This window comes from Prorops nasuta, unplaced genomic scaffold, assembly GCF_024137725.1.
Source record: "Prorops nasuta isolate Cenicafe-Biocafe unplaced genomic scaffold, Cenicafe_Pnas_1.2 PNAS00001, whole genome shotgun sequence".
Lineage (NCBI taxonomy): Eukaryota > Metazoa > Arthropoda > Insecta > Hymenoptera > Bethylidae > Prorops > Prorops nasuta.
Window position 1 is genome coordinate 11,951,386 of NW_027116798.1, and position 16,231 is coordinate 11,967,616.

Here is a 16,231-nt window from a genome sequence, read left to right on the forward strand (position 1 = left end):
ACAGTGTGTCTGTGTATGTATCTCAGCGATATATATTTACTTTGTTTATTACGGAAAATCAGGTTAAGCTGCAAGTTTGACAGTATTAACCTTAAAATAATTTGAACCAAATTTCGTTATAAATAAATGAAAAAACAATATTAGACTGTTCCTATTTGAATCCGATGAGGTTATACTCATTAAACGAATTTTTTACATAAAGGAATCAACAAATTAGATAAGCATAACAATGAATTTTATAATATTAAATGTAATATATTTTGTGGTACTTTGTGGAATTTTATTTCAGATTAAATTATTGTGATGTGTTTATTGTATCATTGCTGAGGATACAGCTGACGGGATGAAGTAAGATTAATTTTCAACACTGTGCCAAGGAGAAGTATACTTTCAATATTTATGTGCATTGGTGATTGCCAGGATTGCAAGAATAAATAAATGAAAAAACAATATTAGACTGTTCCTATTTGAATCCGATGAGGTTATACTCATTAAACAAATTTTTTACATAAAGGGATCAACAAATTAGATAAGCATAACAATGAATTTTATAATATTAAATGTAATATATTTTGTGGTACTTTGTGGAATTTTATTTCAGATTAAATTATTGTGATGTGTTTATTGTATCATTGCTGAGGATACAGCTGACGGGATGAAGTAAGATTAATTTTCAACACTGTTCCAAGGAGAAGTATACTTTCAATATTTATATGCATCGGTGATTGCCAGGATTGCAAGAATAAATAAATGAAAAAACAATTGGCAATCCAAAGATTCAAGCGGGCGCCTCTAGTGATTAAAATGCAAAGCTTTCTAAATAAGACACATGAGTATGTAGTCATATAAATGTGATAAAAGCTATGGACAAAAAGAAACGAAATACAAACTACTGCTGTGTCCCGCAATGCTCAAATTATGCTGACACCGCAGGAAGTTTACATTTATTTCCAAAAGATAAAAGAAGAAGATCTCAGTGGGAAACAGCTTTAAAAATGGGCAAGCCGGCAAGTAATACAATGCGGGTTTGTTCCCATCATTTCCTTCCATCAGACTATTTTCCAACCACTGTTAGTAAGTACAAATATATATTTTTTACTAATATTCCAAATACATATTTCACATGCTTAGATAGTTTATTTTATTTTTTTTAAGATACTATAAAACATATGCTTTATCCTACCGCTATTCCTAGTCTGAATCTTCCTGCTAGAAGTCATGAAATTTCTGAGCAGCCTATTAAAAAAGAAGAGAAATTAGCACGTAGTAGAAGGGCAGAGAATAGAGAAAGCAGGTATATATATGTATTTATATAAATTTTTTACTTTCAATTAAAAATTTTTATAAATATATTTCATTTTTTTCAATGCAGGAAAATATCAAATTTAAATTCAGAAAAAGCTAGAGTTGATAAATTAACTGTCTCTGACATGAATATAAATAAAGAAAGCACAAATATTACTTTAGTGAAGCTTAAATCAATTTTAAGCACTGGGGTTCAAGTGAATCTAGCTGATCATAGAGAATGTAGACCTCAAGACAATATTGAACTTGCAGACTTTTTATGTGACAATGTTGCAACACAGAAATGTACACAGGTTAATTTTCTTCCAAAATTCACAGAAAGAATTGTTCAACCAGTAAAGTGTTCTAATTTAAGTAATCTTCTTAATAATAAAACGAAGCTCTTCACTTTCACTGGAATTCACTCTATAGAACTTCTAGATACCATTGTCTCTTGTGTTGAAGATTTAATAACTGAAACAACGACGAACAAAATGATATTATCTGTGAAAGATAGAGTAATTTTGACTATGGTTAAAATTAAACAAAATATGGCATTTGCAGGATTAAGTATTCTGTTTGATGTAAATAGTCAAACATGTGCAAACTATTATAGAAACATGTGTCCTAAACTTGCTGAAGTTCTAAAAGTTATGATTCCGTTTCCTGACCAAGAACTTATTAGAAATAATTTACCAATGTCATTTAAAAATTTTAAACATACAAGGATTATTATGGACTGTGCTGAGATCCCTATTGAACAGTCTAAATGTCTAAAATGCAGGGTTTTAACTTACTCTCAATATAAAAAGACCTATACTGTTAAATTTAACATTGGTATAACACCTTCAGGACTCATAACTGAAATTAGTGTACCTTATGGTGGAAGAGCAACGGACAAGCATATCGTAAATGATAGTTCAATCCTTTTTAAAATGGATTGTAAAGATGGTATCATGGTGGATAAAGGTTACAGAATAGAAAATGAATGTATGAATGTGAGTAATTCTAATTATTTACTAATGTTTAATTATTTGTTAAAATTTACTACTGTTTTTATATTCTAGCTGTATTTAGATCTTATCAGGCCACCGTTTTTATAAAAACAGAAACAAATGAGTCAAGAAGACTGTATCCAAAATGCTGAGATTGCGCGAGCAAGAGTTCATGTAGAGCGAGTGATCCAAAGATTAAGACAGTATGAATTTCTGCGCGGACCAATATCATGGACATTGATGCCTTATGTTGAAGATATACTTATAATCGTTTGTAGTTTAACAAACTTAGGTCCTCCTGTGATTAATATTGACAAATTTATGTAATAAGTTGTAATAAAGATATTTTATGAAATAATAAAAAATAGTTAAAAGTTATATTTTATTATTATTGTTATGAGATAACATCATTCTTGGCAAAAATTGATCAAAATAAACATTTACCAATACAGAGCAAAGATACAAAGTATATTCCTCATTAAAAGAAACGGTAGTACTTATATAATTTTCACTAACACGAGAATAAATACAATACTCAGTTTTATCAAGTCCTGAAATTAGCATGCCTAATTGCATTTGAGCATAATGCTGAGTATTTCTTTTAATGTTGCCATTTTGATCTAAAGTAGGGATTACTTCCATTTCAATAAGTTTTATTGCGGTAAGTTTAGTGCCTTCTTTAAAAGATTTTATCTCAATATTCCTGATAAAATTACAAGTTTCATCCAACATTGTTCCATCCAGACTGCATGCAAGCCAAGGTACTTCAGGACGAACCAAAAGACCAGATTCTAATACATCACACATATTTCTCTCTTTAAATTTAAGTCTGCATGATATCTCATCTTCTAAGCCCTTACGAGTGTGTATATTGCCTTGCCAATTGCTATGGAAAACCTCCATGTATCTGGCATCCCAATTAGCTTTTTTATTAAAATAATACGTGAACTGAGATCTGGCTTTCGAAGACGTTTGTCTAATATTTCTGGCACGGTGCCATTCTAGAGTTCCCTGCTTTACGGTAGATATATTTACACTTTGATCCAATGTAACGACAACATGCTTGTGGTAAAATTCAATTAATTCAGGCTGTAATGTTTGCAATTTTTCAAATGTCATGTTTCTAATTTCACCAAGGATACGCCAACTGCGATAAGTTAAAAGTCTTCTAATTAACTGTTGATGCTGTAATTCTTGAAGATTTGTTTCATCTACACAGGCTTCTAAGTTTTGTCCCATACGTATACAGCTCATAAATATAGAATACTCACCAAGTGGACAGCCTATACAATAGAAAATAACAAAACACACTTTTATATTATATTACTATCGTTGCAGCAATTATGGTAAATAATTGAAGCAATTCCAGAGGCCACGTTTTTCCTCGGTAAACAGAAACATTATACACTGTGCTTACAGTTCATTAATTTTTGTCTCCACTTTTCTCGCATTTCTGTGGTTACTTTTGGTATATTATTAATATAAATATCATTCTGCTTTTTGACATGACATAACTCAGATATTTGCTTTGCTTTGTAGTCTTTTAAAGTAGAAGTTTTTAAAAATCCCCATTGTTGCTCAATATCTGTGCAGCTCAAATCATCAAGCTCACTTTCATAACAGCTATATATAAGAGAATAAAATTAATAAAAAGTAAATTACTTATTATTGTTGAAGGGAAGAATTGGACATACTTAGTTAAATAGAGCATTACAGCCATTATATGCTTGCATTTCTGGGAGTTACCAGCAGGGCAATTACAGTAATTTCTGAAGTTTTCCTCATTTTGCAGTATCCTTGCTCCATATTCTCCATAGGTATCAATCCATATTTTTACAGTTGCAGGATCTTTACTTTGTAGGCCCGAAGTACGGAGAACCAAAGCCTGGATTTTAACCAAAGCTCCATTCTTTTCTTTTTTCCCTACAGATATGATCATTCCACTTTTATACAGCTCTTCTCCTTCACGCATAGGTCTAATATATCCTTTTGACATATTCATTACGTCAATTATTGAAAGCATAAGTAGATGTTGTATATTGAATAATTATACGTTAATAATTTAAATCTTCAAATGATGCTGAAATGTAAACAGAATCCAGGAGTTGTCTTACTTAGAGAGCTTCATATTTTAGCCGTTAGAGGCGCTCGCGTAATTTTTGGATTACCAATATTAGACTGTTCCTATTTGAATCCGATGAGGTTATACACATTAAACGAATTTTTTACATAAAGGAATCAACAAATTAGATAAGCATAACAATGAATTTTATAATATTAATTAAATGTAATATATTTTGTGGTACTTTGTGGAATTTTATTTCAGATTAAATTATTGTGATGTGTTTATTGTATCATTGCTGGGGATACAGCTGACGGGATGAAGTAAGATTAATTTTCAACACTGTGCCCAGGAGAAGTATACTTTCAATATTTATGTGCATCGGTGATTGCCAAGATTGCAAGAAATTGTTAAGGTATTTGAAAATCATACGCTAACTTCCAGGTACTGAAATTAACAAAATACATGTTTAGCTATATCTTTTCTTTAAACTGATGAGGATATCAACTGTTTAATAGGTTTCAGATTAAATTAAGGTAAAAAAAATGCTTATTTGGATGATGTGAAATTCCAAAAAAATATTATTTACGTAGAATACAAGTTGACCAGTGCTTGGATTTGAGCTAATTATATGATAGTACATTTTACAAAAGAAACAAAGATATAATATATATGTCAAGAACAAATATTGAATGCTTTGTAACAATTAATTAGATTAAATAAAAATATTACTTAATTTGAACAATCTTAAGATATATATCAGTTTACAAACTGATCAATTTGTCGTGTAAGATTGTAAATTTTTAAATTGCAGGCATACAGTGGATGAAAATAGGAAATTGGCAGCAGAATATCTATGAACCAGAGGCTTCAATCATCTTATCTGTGGTATTTCCTGATACAGAATGTCCAGAGGAAGATAAAAAAGATCTTGGTATGGCAGAGAATATTCCAGAAATCAATGATGATGTTGAAACCTTGCAATTCATAAAAATATGAAAAAAGGAGTAAATTTAAAGTCAAATCTTGAGAAAAGAAGGGCTTATAACTCAGTATGGATTGAAATTCTTTAGAATATGAGGCTAATAGTTTACAGATATTATAATATTTTTATTAGTTAAGCGCTGTTTTTTCAAAACATGAGAAATGTGGAAATTTTCTTTAAATTCTGTAGAATTTAAAAGAATAATTTAATTTTTTAAATATATCTTCTCTTACAAAACGTTATGAAATCCCCCACAAAACAGACTTCGCCTGTAAAAAAAGGCGGCAAGTACATAAACCATCTAGCATAAATGATATAGTAAAATTATCAAAATTAAAAAAAGTAGTGAAATCCAAATATTAGGGAAGTATATTTTTTTACCTTAACAAAAGTTAAATTTTCGAAAAAAAAAGGAACAAAAAAGTTACTTGCCGGGCCCGTAATGTCCATGCACAGTGAGAAATTGAATCGTCTGTAGTTCGGCTAACTTCAATCTTTATCCTAATATGAAATTTGCTATACTACGCTATACTTGAATCACACACGATTCATTTTCCACTGTGCATGGACATTACGGACCCGGCAAGTAACTTTTTTGTTCCTTTTTTTTTCGAAAATTTAACTTTTGTTAAGGTAAAAAAATATACTTGCCTAATATTTGGATTTCACTACTTTTTTTAATTGGATAATTTTACTATATCATTTATGCTAGATTGTTTATGTACTTGCCGCCTTTTTTTAGAGGCGAAATCTGTTTTGTGGGGGATTCATTTTTCGTTCATGGAGGTTTTCGTGATATTAAATCATTTTTAGAAGAGAAAATCTACAAAGTTTTCATACCTGAACTGAAAGGTAAGCGGCATCAATTTGACATAAGTGAGTCAATCAGATCACATCTAGTTACTATTATTCGTTGGGTAGTTGAATCAGTTCATGGAATAGTAGGTGGAATATATAAAGTGCTTTACCATTAATTTGACAACCAAATACTCTATAAAGTGCACATTTACTGTAAACTAACTGGGTTTTTAGTTAATAATTTTGGAAAACGATATGTCACTAAAACTGCCATTAACAAGAAGTTCTTGAACAAATCAGACAACCAGAATCTAAAGAAAATACGCTAGCTATTGAAATTGAAACTAAAAGATGAAACAGAAGAAAAATTCCTTTTCAAAATCTAATATCAAATGACATATTAAATTTTCCAGAATTAGCAGAAAATGATTTGATGATTCTTTTCACAGGGACATATCAACTACATCAAGCAGTTTCTTACCTATCAGAAATGCTAAATGAAGATAATGAAATCGATCTTAGTTATTTAAAAGAAACTCCGGAAATCATTAAGATAAACAAAAAATCTCGTCATATTCCAAAAAAACGTACAATTGCTACATTAATTATCGCCTAAACGGTATTGGGCCTACTGGAATAGTCCGATACTTTTGTCAGTGTTCTAACGGCATGAGATAAGTTGGATGCTGCTCTCATGTAGCAGCAGTAGTCTATTACTTATCACATGCGCGATACTAATCTAGAATACTGAGACCTGCAGAAAAACTTATTAAATATTTTGAAACGGTAAGCATTCCATTAGTTATTAAACAACATAGCGATGATGACTAAACGTTAAACTCATTGACTTAACATTTTTACTATAATCATTTCATTTCCAATTAATAAACTTAATTTTGCTTTATTAATTCATTTATACGTCAGGTTTTTTAAAATCATAAGTATCCTTTTCAACAAGACAGTATCATCCCATATATTCCAAGTATATACATGTATTACCATCAGTGATAAATCAACTGATGTGACAAATTAACTTAATTCTTCATTGTGCAAGGATCTTTTCGAAATATTTCTGTAAAAAGGCTGAAAAAATAATTTTACGCCATTTCTACTAGGATATACCACATAAAAAAATCTGAAAAAATTCAAGGTTATAGTGTTACCATACACCTAACATAAATTTCAATTTCGTGACATCTATTTTCTTTAAAATTTTTTTATCACAATTTGACCCTTAAAGCTCGAAAGGCTCCGCTGAAAGGACATGTATTAGTGTTTTAAAAATCAAAAGGCAAATTTTTATCGAGCGTTAAAGGTTAATAACTTAATTTACTCGACAAAGTATCATTAAAACGATTGACTCACATTGGTTATTAGCACTTAACACTCAATAAAAATTTGTCTTTCGATTTTTATAACTCTAATACATGTCCCCTCAGCGAAGTCTTTCAAGCGTTAGGGATTAAAGTTTTCATTTGCGTGTCAAGCTTGGAGCTTCGTGTTAAATTGATTTCCATTCACCGTAAGTTATGGAATATAAAAAACCCTTTAAAACAAAACAAAAACAGTCGATTACGACCAAAATTGACAGAAATATGAAGAAAAAAATTTTTTACTTTTTTATTAAAATGAAGGATATGTATTAATATTTTAAATTAAAAATTAGGGAATTATAATTATATTTTCTATGCTAAACAAGATCCATATTTAATGAGCCGATATTGCTTGGGATACTTTTACCCATTTTATCCGGCTATGCACTTTTAACGGGAAGGTCCATACCGATATTACTGAGCGGTTCCACCTGAAATCTTAGTTTTAAAACAACAGCGTGGTATATAGACCGATTTTCAAATTTTCGGGCGTTTTGGAATCGGCAGAATAGCAGATTTGGGATAAAACAAAAAAATTTATGAAAATCAATTAATAAATATCACAAATCAATTAAGCGAAATTTTAAAGATTTCACTATTTTATCCCAAAGGCGTTATTTTACATATTTCAAAATGCCCGCGAGACCGAAAATCGATTCACAAATAACGCTTTCTTTTAAAAACTAGTCATTTTAATGGAAATTTGATCAAATAAATTTAATGTCGATAAAAGAGATCAGTTTTTCTATTTGCATTTTTACCCACAGAAGGACACTGTAAATGCACAATTTTGTAAATAAAAGCATCCAAAAGAAAATATAGCTTGCCCGATTTATTAATACATACAATATCAGAGAATGGTGAAGCTGCTGATACGGGGCACGGGGTGGTCTCATTTCAGCATGTTGCAGTTCGCCACGTAACGATTCGACACGTTCCGACTCGTATTTACAACTTTACAAATGGATAGTGATAATTTATAAGCATCGGAAGTTAAGAATATTGATAGAGATCATAATATAATAATAAATTATATGTTTAAAAGAACGTCCGATTCGACACGTCCCCACTGAGTTCATATTACTTATCGACTAAATGGATCAACAGTGTCGACTAAATGTGTACGCAATATTTCGAAATTTTTCGTAAACAAAAAAATGATCAATTTTCGCATATCCTGCTTTTAAAGCAATTGAATTGCAACGTTTTGGAAGGGACTTGTCGAAACGGGACGTGTCGAGCCAAGCGTTGTTTCAAATATACAATTTATTATTATATTATGATCTCTACCAATTTTCTTAATTTCCAATACTTATAAATTATCACTATTGATTTGTAAAGTTGTAAATACGAGCCGGAACGTATCGAGTTACAACGTGTCTAATAACAACGCGTGCTGAAATGGGCATCACTTTGCTCGTACAATGAGAGCAAAACCTCATTTAAAATACATTCAGCTAAAACAACATCAAAGACGTCGGATTAATAGTTTGAATGCAAAAAATGTATAAATCTAACAGAGCATTGGTTGAAAAAGTATAAACTTACTGATTTCTGCTTCCTATTCTTTCTAGCAACAAATCTCAAATATATTAAATGATATAAGAAGATATAATGATAAAGATCAAAGGGTAGATGCTGTTGAATAGAATTTAGCTTATAACATTATACTTTTGCGATTTTTCAATGCTCAACGGATGACAGAAAGAATACAACGCATGCCGTATTACCTCTGCATTTTTGCAATCAACGCTCATTTCGATCAAAACATTTTTTGCAGCCAAATAACTATTGGTTCGATCGAGCTCATCTTTATGTTAGCTGAAAGTGTGGTTATCTGGGAACCTGTCACATTTTTTCCATATTTTTCCTATCAAAAAGGAGCCCGTAATATCGAAATTAAAGCAACGTTGCCTTTGCATCGTCCCTCTTTCTCCTTCAACAAGCCTGTACGGACAGCGTGAAGACGAGATTCACGGCTATTGCGCGGTAGGAGGTAAGGAGAATGCTCCGCTCATTACCGGGCGAGACGAATGGAGACGCGAGAGAAATGCAAGTTTCGGAAGACGAATTTTCATACTTCGAGCTTATTTTTAAAGGGAAAAATCAGGCATATTCCTCATTATACGGACTATGGAATAAAACAAAGACATTCTCGATCCGACCAATAGTTTGGCTACAAAGAATATTTTAATCTAGAACTTGCATTCTCCTCGCGCCTCCATCCGACTCGCCCGGTAGCGAGTTAAGCATTCTCCTTACATCTTACCGTGCAACAGCACAGAAGCTCGGTATCACGCTACCCGTACATACTTGGTAGGGGGGAAAGAGTGGGGGCAACAGCAGCGTTGTATTAATTTTGCACCTACAAGCTCATTATTGATGTGAAAAATCTAGAAAATGTTTAGAGAACTCTTCAAATACAACACTATCAGCTAAAACAACAATGAAATTAATCCGACCGATAGTTTGGCTTCAAAAATTATTTGAATATTAACGATTGTTTTTTGGAAAAGGACACAGGTAATACGCCATGCGTCGTTCTCTCTCTATCATCAGCTGAGCATTTAAAACAGTAAATAATTTGCTTATAAGCTAAAATATATATTACAGGATCTACTTTTATCTTTATCATTACATCTTGATTTCGTTGCACGTGCTTGAGATTTTTTGCCAGGAAGAATAAGAAACAGAAATCAGTAGGTTTATCATTTTTCAACCATCGCTCTGTTAGATTTATACATTTTTTGTATTCAAACTTTTCGTCCGAACTCTTTGATGTTGTTTTAGCCGAATGTGTTCTAAATAAGGCATTGCTCTCGTTGTATCAGTAGCTTCAGCATTCTTTGATATTGTATGTAATAATAAATCGGGCAAACCAAATTTTTTATTGAATGCTATTATTTATAAAAATGTGCATTTGCAGTGCCTTTTGTGTGTAAAATTGCTATTAGAAAAACTGATTTGATTTACCGACATTATATCTATTTTGATAAATTTCAATCAAAATTACTAGTTTTCAAAAGACAACATTATTTGTGAACCGATTTTCAATCTCGCGGGCATTTTAAAATCTGCAGAATAATAAATTTGGTATTAAATAACAAAATCCTTAAATTTTCGCTTCATTAGTTTGTAATATTTACTAATTAATTTTCATATATTTTTTTAATATTTCATTGTTTTATACCAAATCTGCTATTCTGACGATTCCAAAACCACTGTAAATTTGAAATTCGATCTATAAACAACGCTGTTGTTTGAAAAATATGATTTCTGGTGGAACCGCTCTGTAATGTCAGTATAGACCTTCCCGTTAAACTTGAGATAAATCTTCTTGCATGATTAAATAGCAAGTTATTTAAAAAATACGATATGATAGTAATTTTTTAAGGAGTGATTTCAACCATTAAATCCGTCTTACCTATGATTAGAAAAGTACGTATTTTATTAGATCATTTACATAATATGTGTATCAAATTTAATAAATATTGAAAATGGATACCCTGAGACGTTTCTTTTTTAGCACCTTTATCTTCACAAGAAATAGTTTTAAAAAAAATAAGAGCTTAAAATGTGAAACAATGATTATCGTATTAAGGTAAACTATATTATTCTACGTTTTTGTACAGCTCTTGTTCAATGATTTTATTCTACTAATGAATAAAATCGAAAGAAATACGAGTTTCTCCTCATAACTTTTGTATTCTTCAAACTCTCTAAAATTGGACTATTTTTCTGTTTACGCTCCTTTTATGATAGCTACACTAAAATCTTTATATATTATTACACATTATTACCTAGCAACCAATAGGCATATACTATATATATATCTTTGATTGAGTTTTAATAAATGAATCTGTAATTGCTGGTTTACCTGTTATGTCTAGATGGCGCAATGTGTCAACTATGCCTTCCATTACTTCTTCTGGTATTTGAGTTAGCTTATTATTCTGTAGATTCAAAGTATCCAATGAATTCAGGTTTTCGAAAACTAAGAATGGTAGTACTTTGATTCTGAAACAAATATTTAGGTCATTAAAATGTATCCGATGTGACAACTTATATCTTTTAGAATAGTTATAGAAGAAGCAAAACTAAACAAGAATTAAAGATCGCATTCGTTTTTCCAAATATTTTCCTTAACTCTACTCTAAATGTATAATAGGCGTGCTTCATGTCTTAAATCACGATTTTATTAAAAGCGAAATTTATGTCCGTATTCGTCTTTTCTGGTAAAGGAAAAAGTATGTTATGAAAGTAAGCATAAGTTACACAAATGGCGAACCGCGTTATATCGGAGAATCAATTTCCAACTGATTTGGACGCTTACCTCACAAAGGGCTCTCCGATTAGGTATGTAATTGAGGGCCTGGAAAGCATAACACGACTCGCGCTCGAGGTAGCCTAATCTAGTACGTAAGGGAGAAGATAAAGTCTACTCACCGCAACGAATGTAATATTTCGAGTAAAATTTCTAATATTTTCAAATCGCGATTTCTCAGTTAATGATAGTCGGATTTACTTCTTTTTCGTGGCAAAATATTCGTAAATTTTCAGTGCTTCTGACTATTCTAGACATATCATCAATTTGTCATAATACTTATTAATAAACAATTAATAAATTTTACCCAACTTAGAGCATAACAAACAAATTATAAATTTCATGTTTTACAATGCATCCATTGCATCAAACTTTCCTTAAAAATTATTAAACATAATATATTCAATAGGTAGAAACTGTAATGAAATTAATAACATTCATCACAAATTTATTCAATGTTTATCAATAAATATTATGACAAATTGTTGTTTCTAGAATAATCAGAAGCGCTGTAAATTCACGAATAATTTGCTACAAAAATGAAGTCAATCCGACTATTATTAACTGAGAAATTGCGATTTGAAAATATTGGGAATTTACTTGAAATATTATTTTCTTTGCGGTGAGTAGACGTTATCCCCTCCCTTACGTATTAGGCTGGGCTACCTCGAGCGCGAGTCGCGTTATACTTTTCACGTCCTCAATTATGCTTGCAATACTATGATGGTAATTCGGCTACTTATTTTTGATGAAAGCTCATGGGTCGCTCAATATGACAAATGATATAGTTTCTTTCTTTTTTTTTGTTTCATATAAACATTTACTACTTATAATCTGCTAACATATTACAATATTATAATTACAGTTGGAGTCTTTTCATGGGAATGCCAAGGCTTTAGATAATTTGAAAAAGAATTTAGGATCATACTAGGCGTAACAGACTTTTCCTCCGTTATCATGACTAAGGCATCTCTGATTATCATCCGGATATACTACTTATTAACATATATTGTAACGTTATTCCCGTTAGTGTGAGGGACCACTCACATCACGGATTTTTATATTACCTTCGCCCGTCCTTATTTATTGGTAACAGCGCGCCAGTTGGTCAGTTGGGTGGCCAACAACCCTGCGTTATCGGTTGAGTCCTTCGACTCCATTCTATATGCATCTCATACGGCCCTTCGGCCATGCATTTGGACGGTAGCGGTAGCCTGGGTTGCTCAGTATGCTAGGTCGTGGAGAGAGCAGAGGGTTATTTACGGAACTCCGAGCTTCGCAGACCTATCTGCTGAGAGGCATACGTCTATCTCTCATCACCCACACACAGGTGGGGTGCGGAGTGTGGGAACATTCGGTATCATTGCCAAGCATAGAGTTTGCCAGGGGCGGACTACCACGGAGGCAATGTTCGCGGCCCGTCCAGTTATAGCGCAAGCCTATGGAATGACGGAGGGCACCGGGACACATTCCAACGGGCTAACTACACCCCTGCACAACCCGCTATGCATTGGCCGGTATCCAGTCGTGACGTACGTGCAAGCTGGCCTATAGCACACGCCTCACGTAATTGAACGGACCAATGGCTGTCTAAGTGCAGCGTCACGCGCTCACCAGCACGCACGGACACCTCAGCCCGGTTCCATTGTCGCGATCCGACTACCTGCTATGGCAGTCCGCGCACGACATTCGCGCAGCCTGCTTGAAGCGCGTAACCAGCGTTCAAGCCAGACTCGATGTTCTATCTCCCCTCCTCGTGGGGACTTATAGACACAGTCATTCTTTTTAGGACTCCCCGAGGCCGCTTCTCCTTATCTCAGTTTCCCTGGGTTGTTTGGCATGGCCCTGCCTCACTTCTCAGGACAACCTGGACATCGTTTCCTGGAGCGCCGGTCTTTTCATCCGTGCCTCTGCCGGTCAACTGTGTCTATCCTTGATGCTAGTTATAATCCACTCGTGAGCCTATCTCACGAATCGGTAACGTAGTGATTAATAATATCCACTGTTCGGTAGCTTTTCCGTTCTTTATTCGGTATCTCGTATACGTAACGGGGAACTTCGTTACAATATATATGATAGGGCTTTCGGACAGGTCATGACAAGGCGTTGAGGTTGTATAGAATCTTTTGAAGCAGACTAATCATAAAGTCTCCTTCCTCATTGAAGTCTATAAGTAATGATTATATTCCTGCCGATAGGCTACTTACGTATAACTCCCCCAACAAATTTCAACACGTGGCGCACTGTATATTATGGATTATTGACCAATGCTATAGATTAGCATAGAAAGAGATACGACCGCGCGCGCGCGCCATTTTCTTCCATAATTATTGTTAGTTCACTCACGGAATCTTAGAGTTGTTAATCTCTTACGAATAATCAACTAATATCCGTTAATTTCGTATACTTACACCCACGTTTCCCCCTCATCGGTCATACAAGGTCGGCTAGAGTATCGCACGCAGCTGATTAACGCAAGTAAGTACTTTGTTAAACTACTCTAGCCTAGCGAGTCTACTTATTATAGGCCGAGAGCCCGCGATGATTTTGTAGTCTAACTATATTATAGATGAAATTAAAGTTGCTTAAGATTTGGATTCAGTAAGAAAGTTTTGCGCAATCTTGAGATCCGGAGATGGAACATATACAGGGTAGCCAGATAATTCGCCTCAGAAGATTGAGGCATACATAACGAGAATCCGTATACCGAAATTGTAGGGCGAAAACTGCTTCGCATGCAGCGTTGTAATTTGTTGGCGGATTTGCATTTTTGTCAACTTTTTGGAAACGTAAGAACATTATCTAGTGAAATACGTTGAGGGAATTTGCGATTTAATTGTTGTTTCTCAATAATGTTAATATATTTATTTAAACAAAATTTTTTTCTCATTTTTTGTTAATTTGCCCAACGTACTTCAGTAGATAATCTTCTGGCATTTCCAAAAACCTATAATAACTTTACAATCCACCAACAAATGACGATGTTGCATGCGAAATAGTTTTTGCCCTGTAATGTCGGTATATGGATTCCCGTTAAGGTCGCGTAGTGGGGGCTATGAACGTAATTGGCAGGAGAGATCGATACTCTCTCCCTGTAAAGTCATGAGTATTATATTTGACTGTTAAATAGCTTCAAAGGGTGTATATAAGTGAAGCTTTCTACGAGAGTAGTAAAGTTATTGTCTTGTCAACCATCACGACAGTATGGTCTTCGACGAAAAAGTTTTTCTTTTAACGGGATACCTCATGCCTGCCTTACCGACATTACAAATTAATAAACAATTGGCTTAATAAAGTCCAATTGCGAAACAAATTGAACAAACGGTCGTCTTTAAGACAAGGTGCCAGTCCTAGCAAGTCAACCGAGATTAAAAACACTTAAACCGGATGAAAAACAACTCTGTACCATTATCCAGCTTTCTTGAAGTGAGGTCACTTTTGGTAATTTGCACTTTAAGATTGCGGGACAGTGGTACAGCATTATTTTTGATCCGGTTTAAGTGTTTTTAAGCTCGTTTGACTCGTTAGGACTGGCACCTTGTCTTAAAGACGCCCATTTGTTCAATAATCTTCGCATTTGAATTTTTTTAAACCAATTGTTTATTGACTTGTAGTGTCAATAAAACAGGTGTGAGGGATCTCATTAAGGTGAAAGCCTCGTGTAACACTACGAAAAATTAGCATATTTTAGACTTTTTTTTCAGAGGTAAGGGAATATATAATCCAATTGCAATTTTTGCTGTTGATTGTATTTTCGAAAGTATCATGATATTTTTTTTAATTTAGTTGAGTTACAAAAAAAAATTATTTAACTTTAATGTTAAAGCGCCGCATGAACATCCTGAAACGGCGTGACATGTAGCTTCCCTAAAAAGCCAAAAATTCATGTTTTTACAATCCTAATAAAATTCCTCTCTGGATGAACCTCGTTTCATTGAAAAAAAAAATGATAATTTCAACGTAAGTATCAACTGTGAAAAATAAAATCTAATTTTGACAATTTTTTTGTTCATCTTTAAAACCGATTACTAAATATTGATTTGTAAAATATTTTTAATTTAAGGTTTATCTATAGGGGAATTTTATTACCTTTAAAACAAACAAAAAATTTAAATCGATTGAAAATTTTTGAGTTATACATCACTCCAATTCGGAAAAAGTGGTTTTGAGAAAAAAGCGTTTAAAGTTTCCAGTAGGAAAGAGACTCTCGGCTGACGGATAATAACAGGATCGATAACTATTGACTATAACAAATATTTTTACCAAACTTATACGAAATATAGTCCCAGACAATATATGAAAACAAGGTTTGACCGTACACAGAAATAATGAAAGTTATTGTTTCTAGTGGAACAGTACGCTCCACAAGCAATATTATTGCATGACGCACAACTACAAAGATCTCAATAA

The 16,231-nt window shown here is 33.0% G+C and overlaps 1 protein-coding gene across 2 annotated transcripts in view; it reads right to left on the reverse strand.

Annotated features, from left to right (window-relative positions):
• The window catches only part of LOC136779621 (leucine-rich repeat-containing protein let-4), a 1,178,420-nt gene that overhangs the window by 199,603 nt on the left and 962,586 nt on the right, over positions 1-16,231 (reverse strand). For both annotated transcript variants that reach the window (XM_066737691.1, XM_066738539.1), the window contains exon 7: positions 11,375-11,514. In XM_066737691.1, the coding sequence (XP_066593788.1) occupies positions 11,375-11,514 (140 nt within the window). The remainder of the gene's footprint in view (positions 1-11,374; positions 11,515-16,231) is intronic.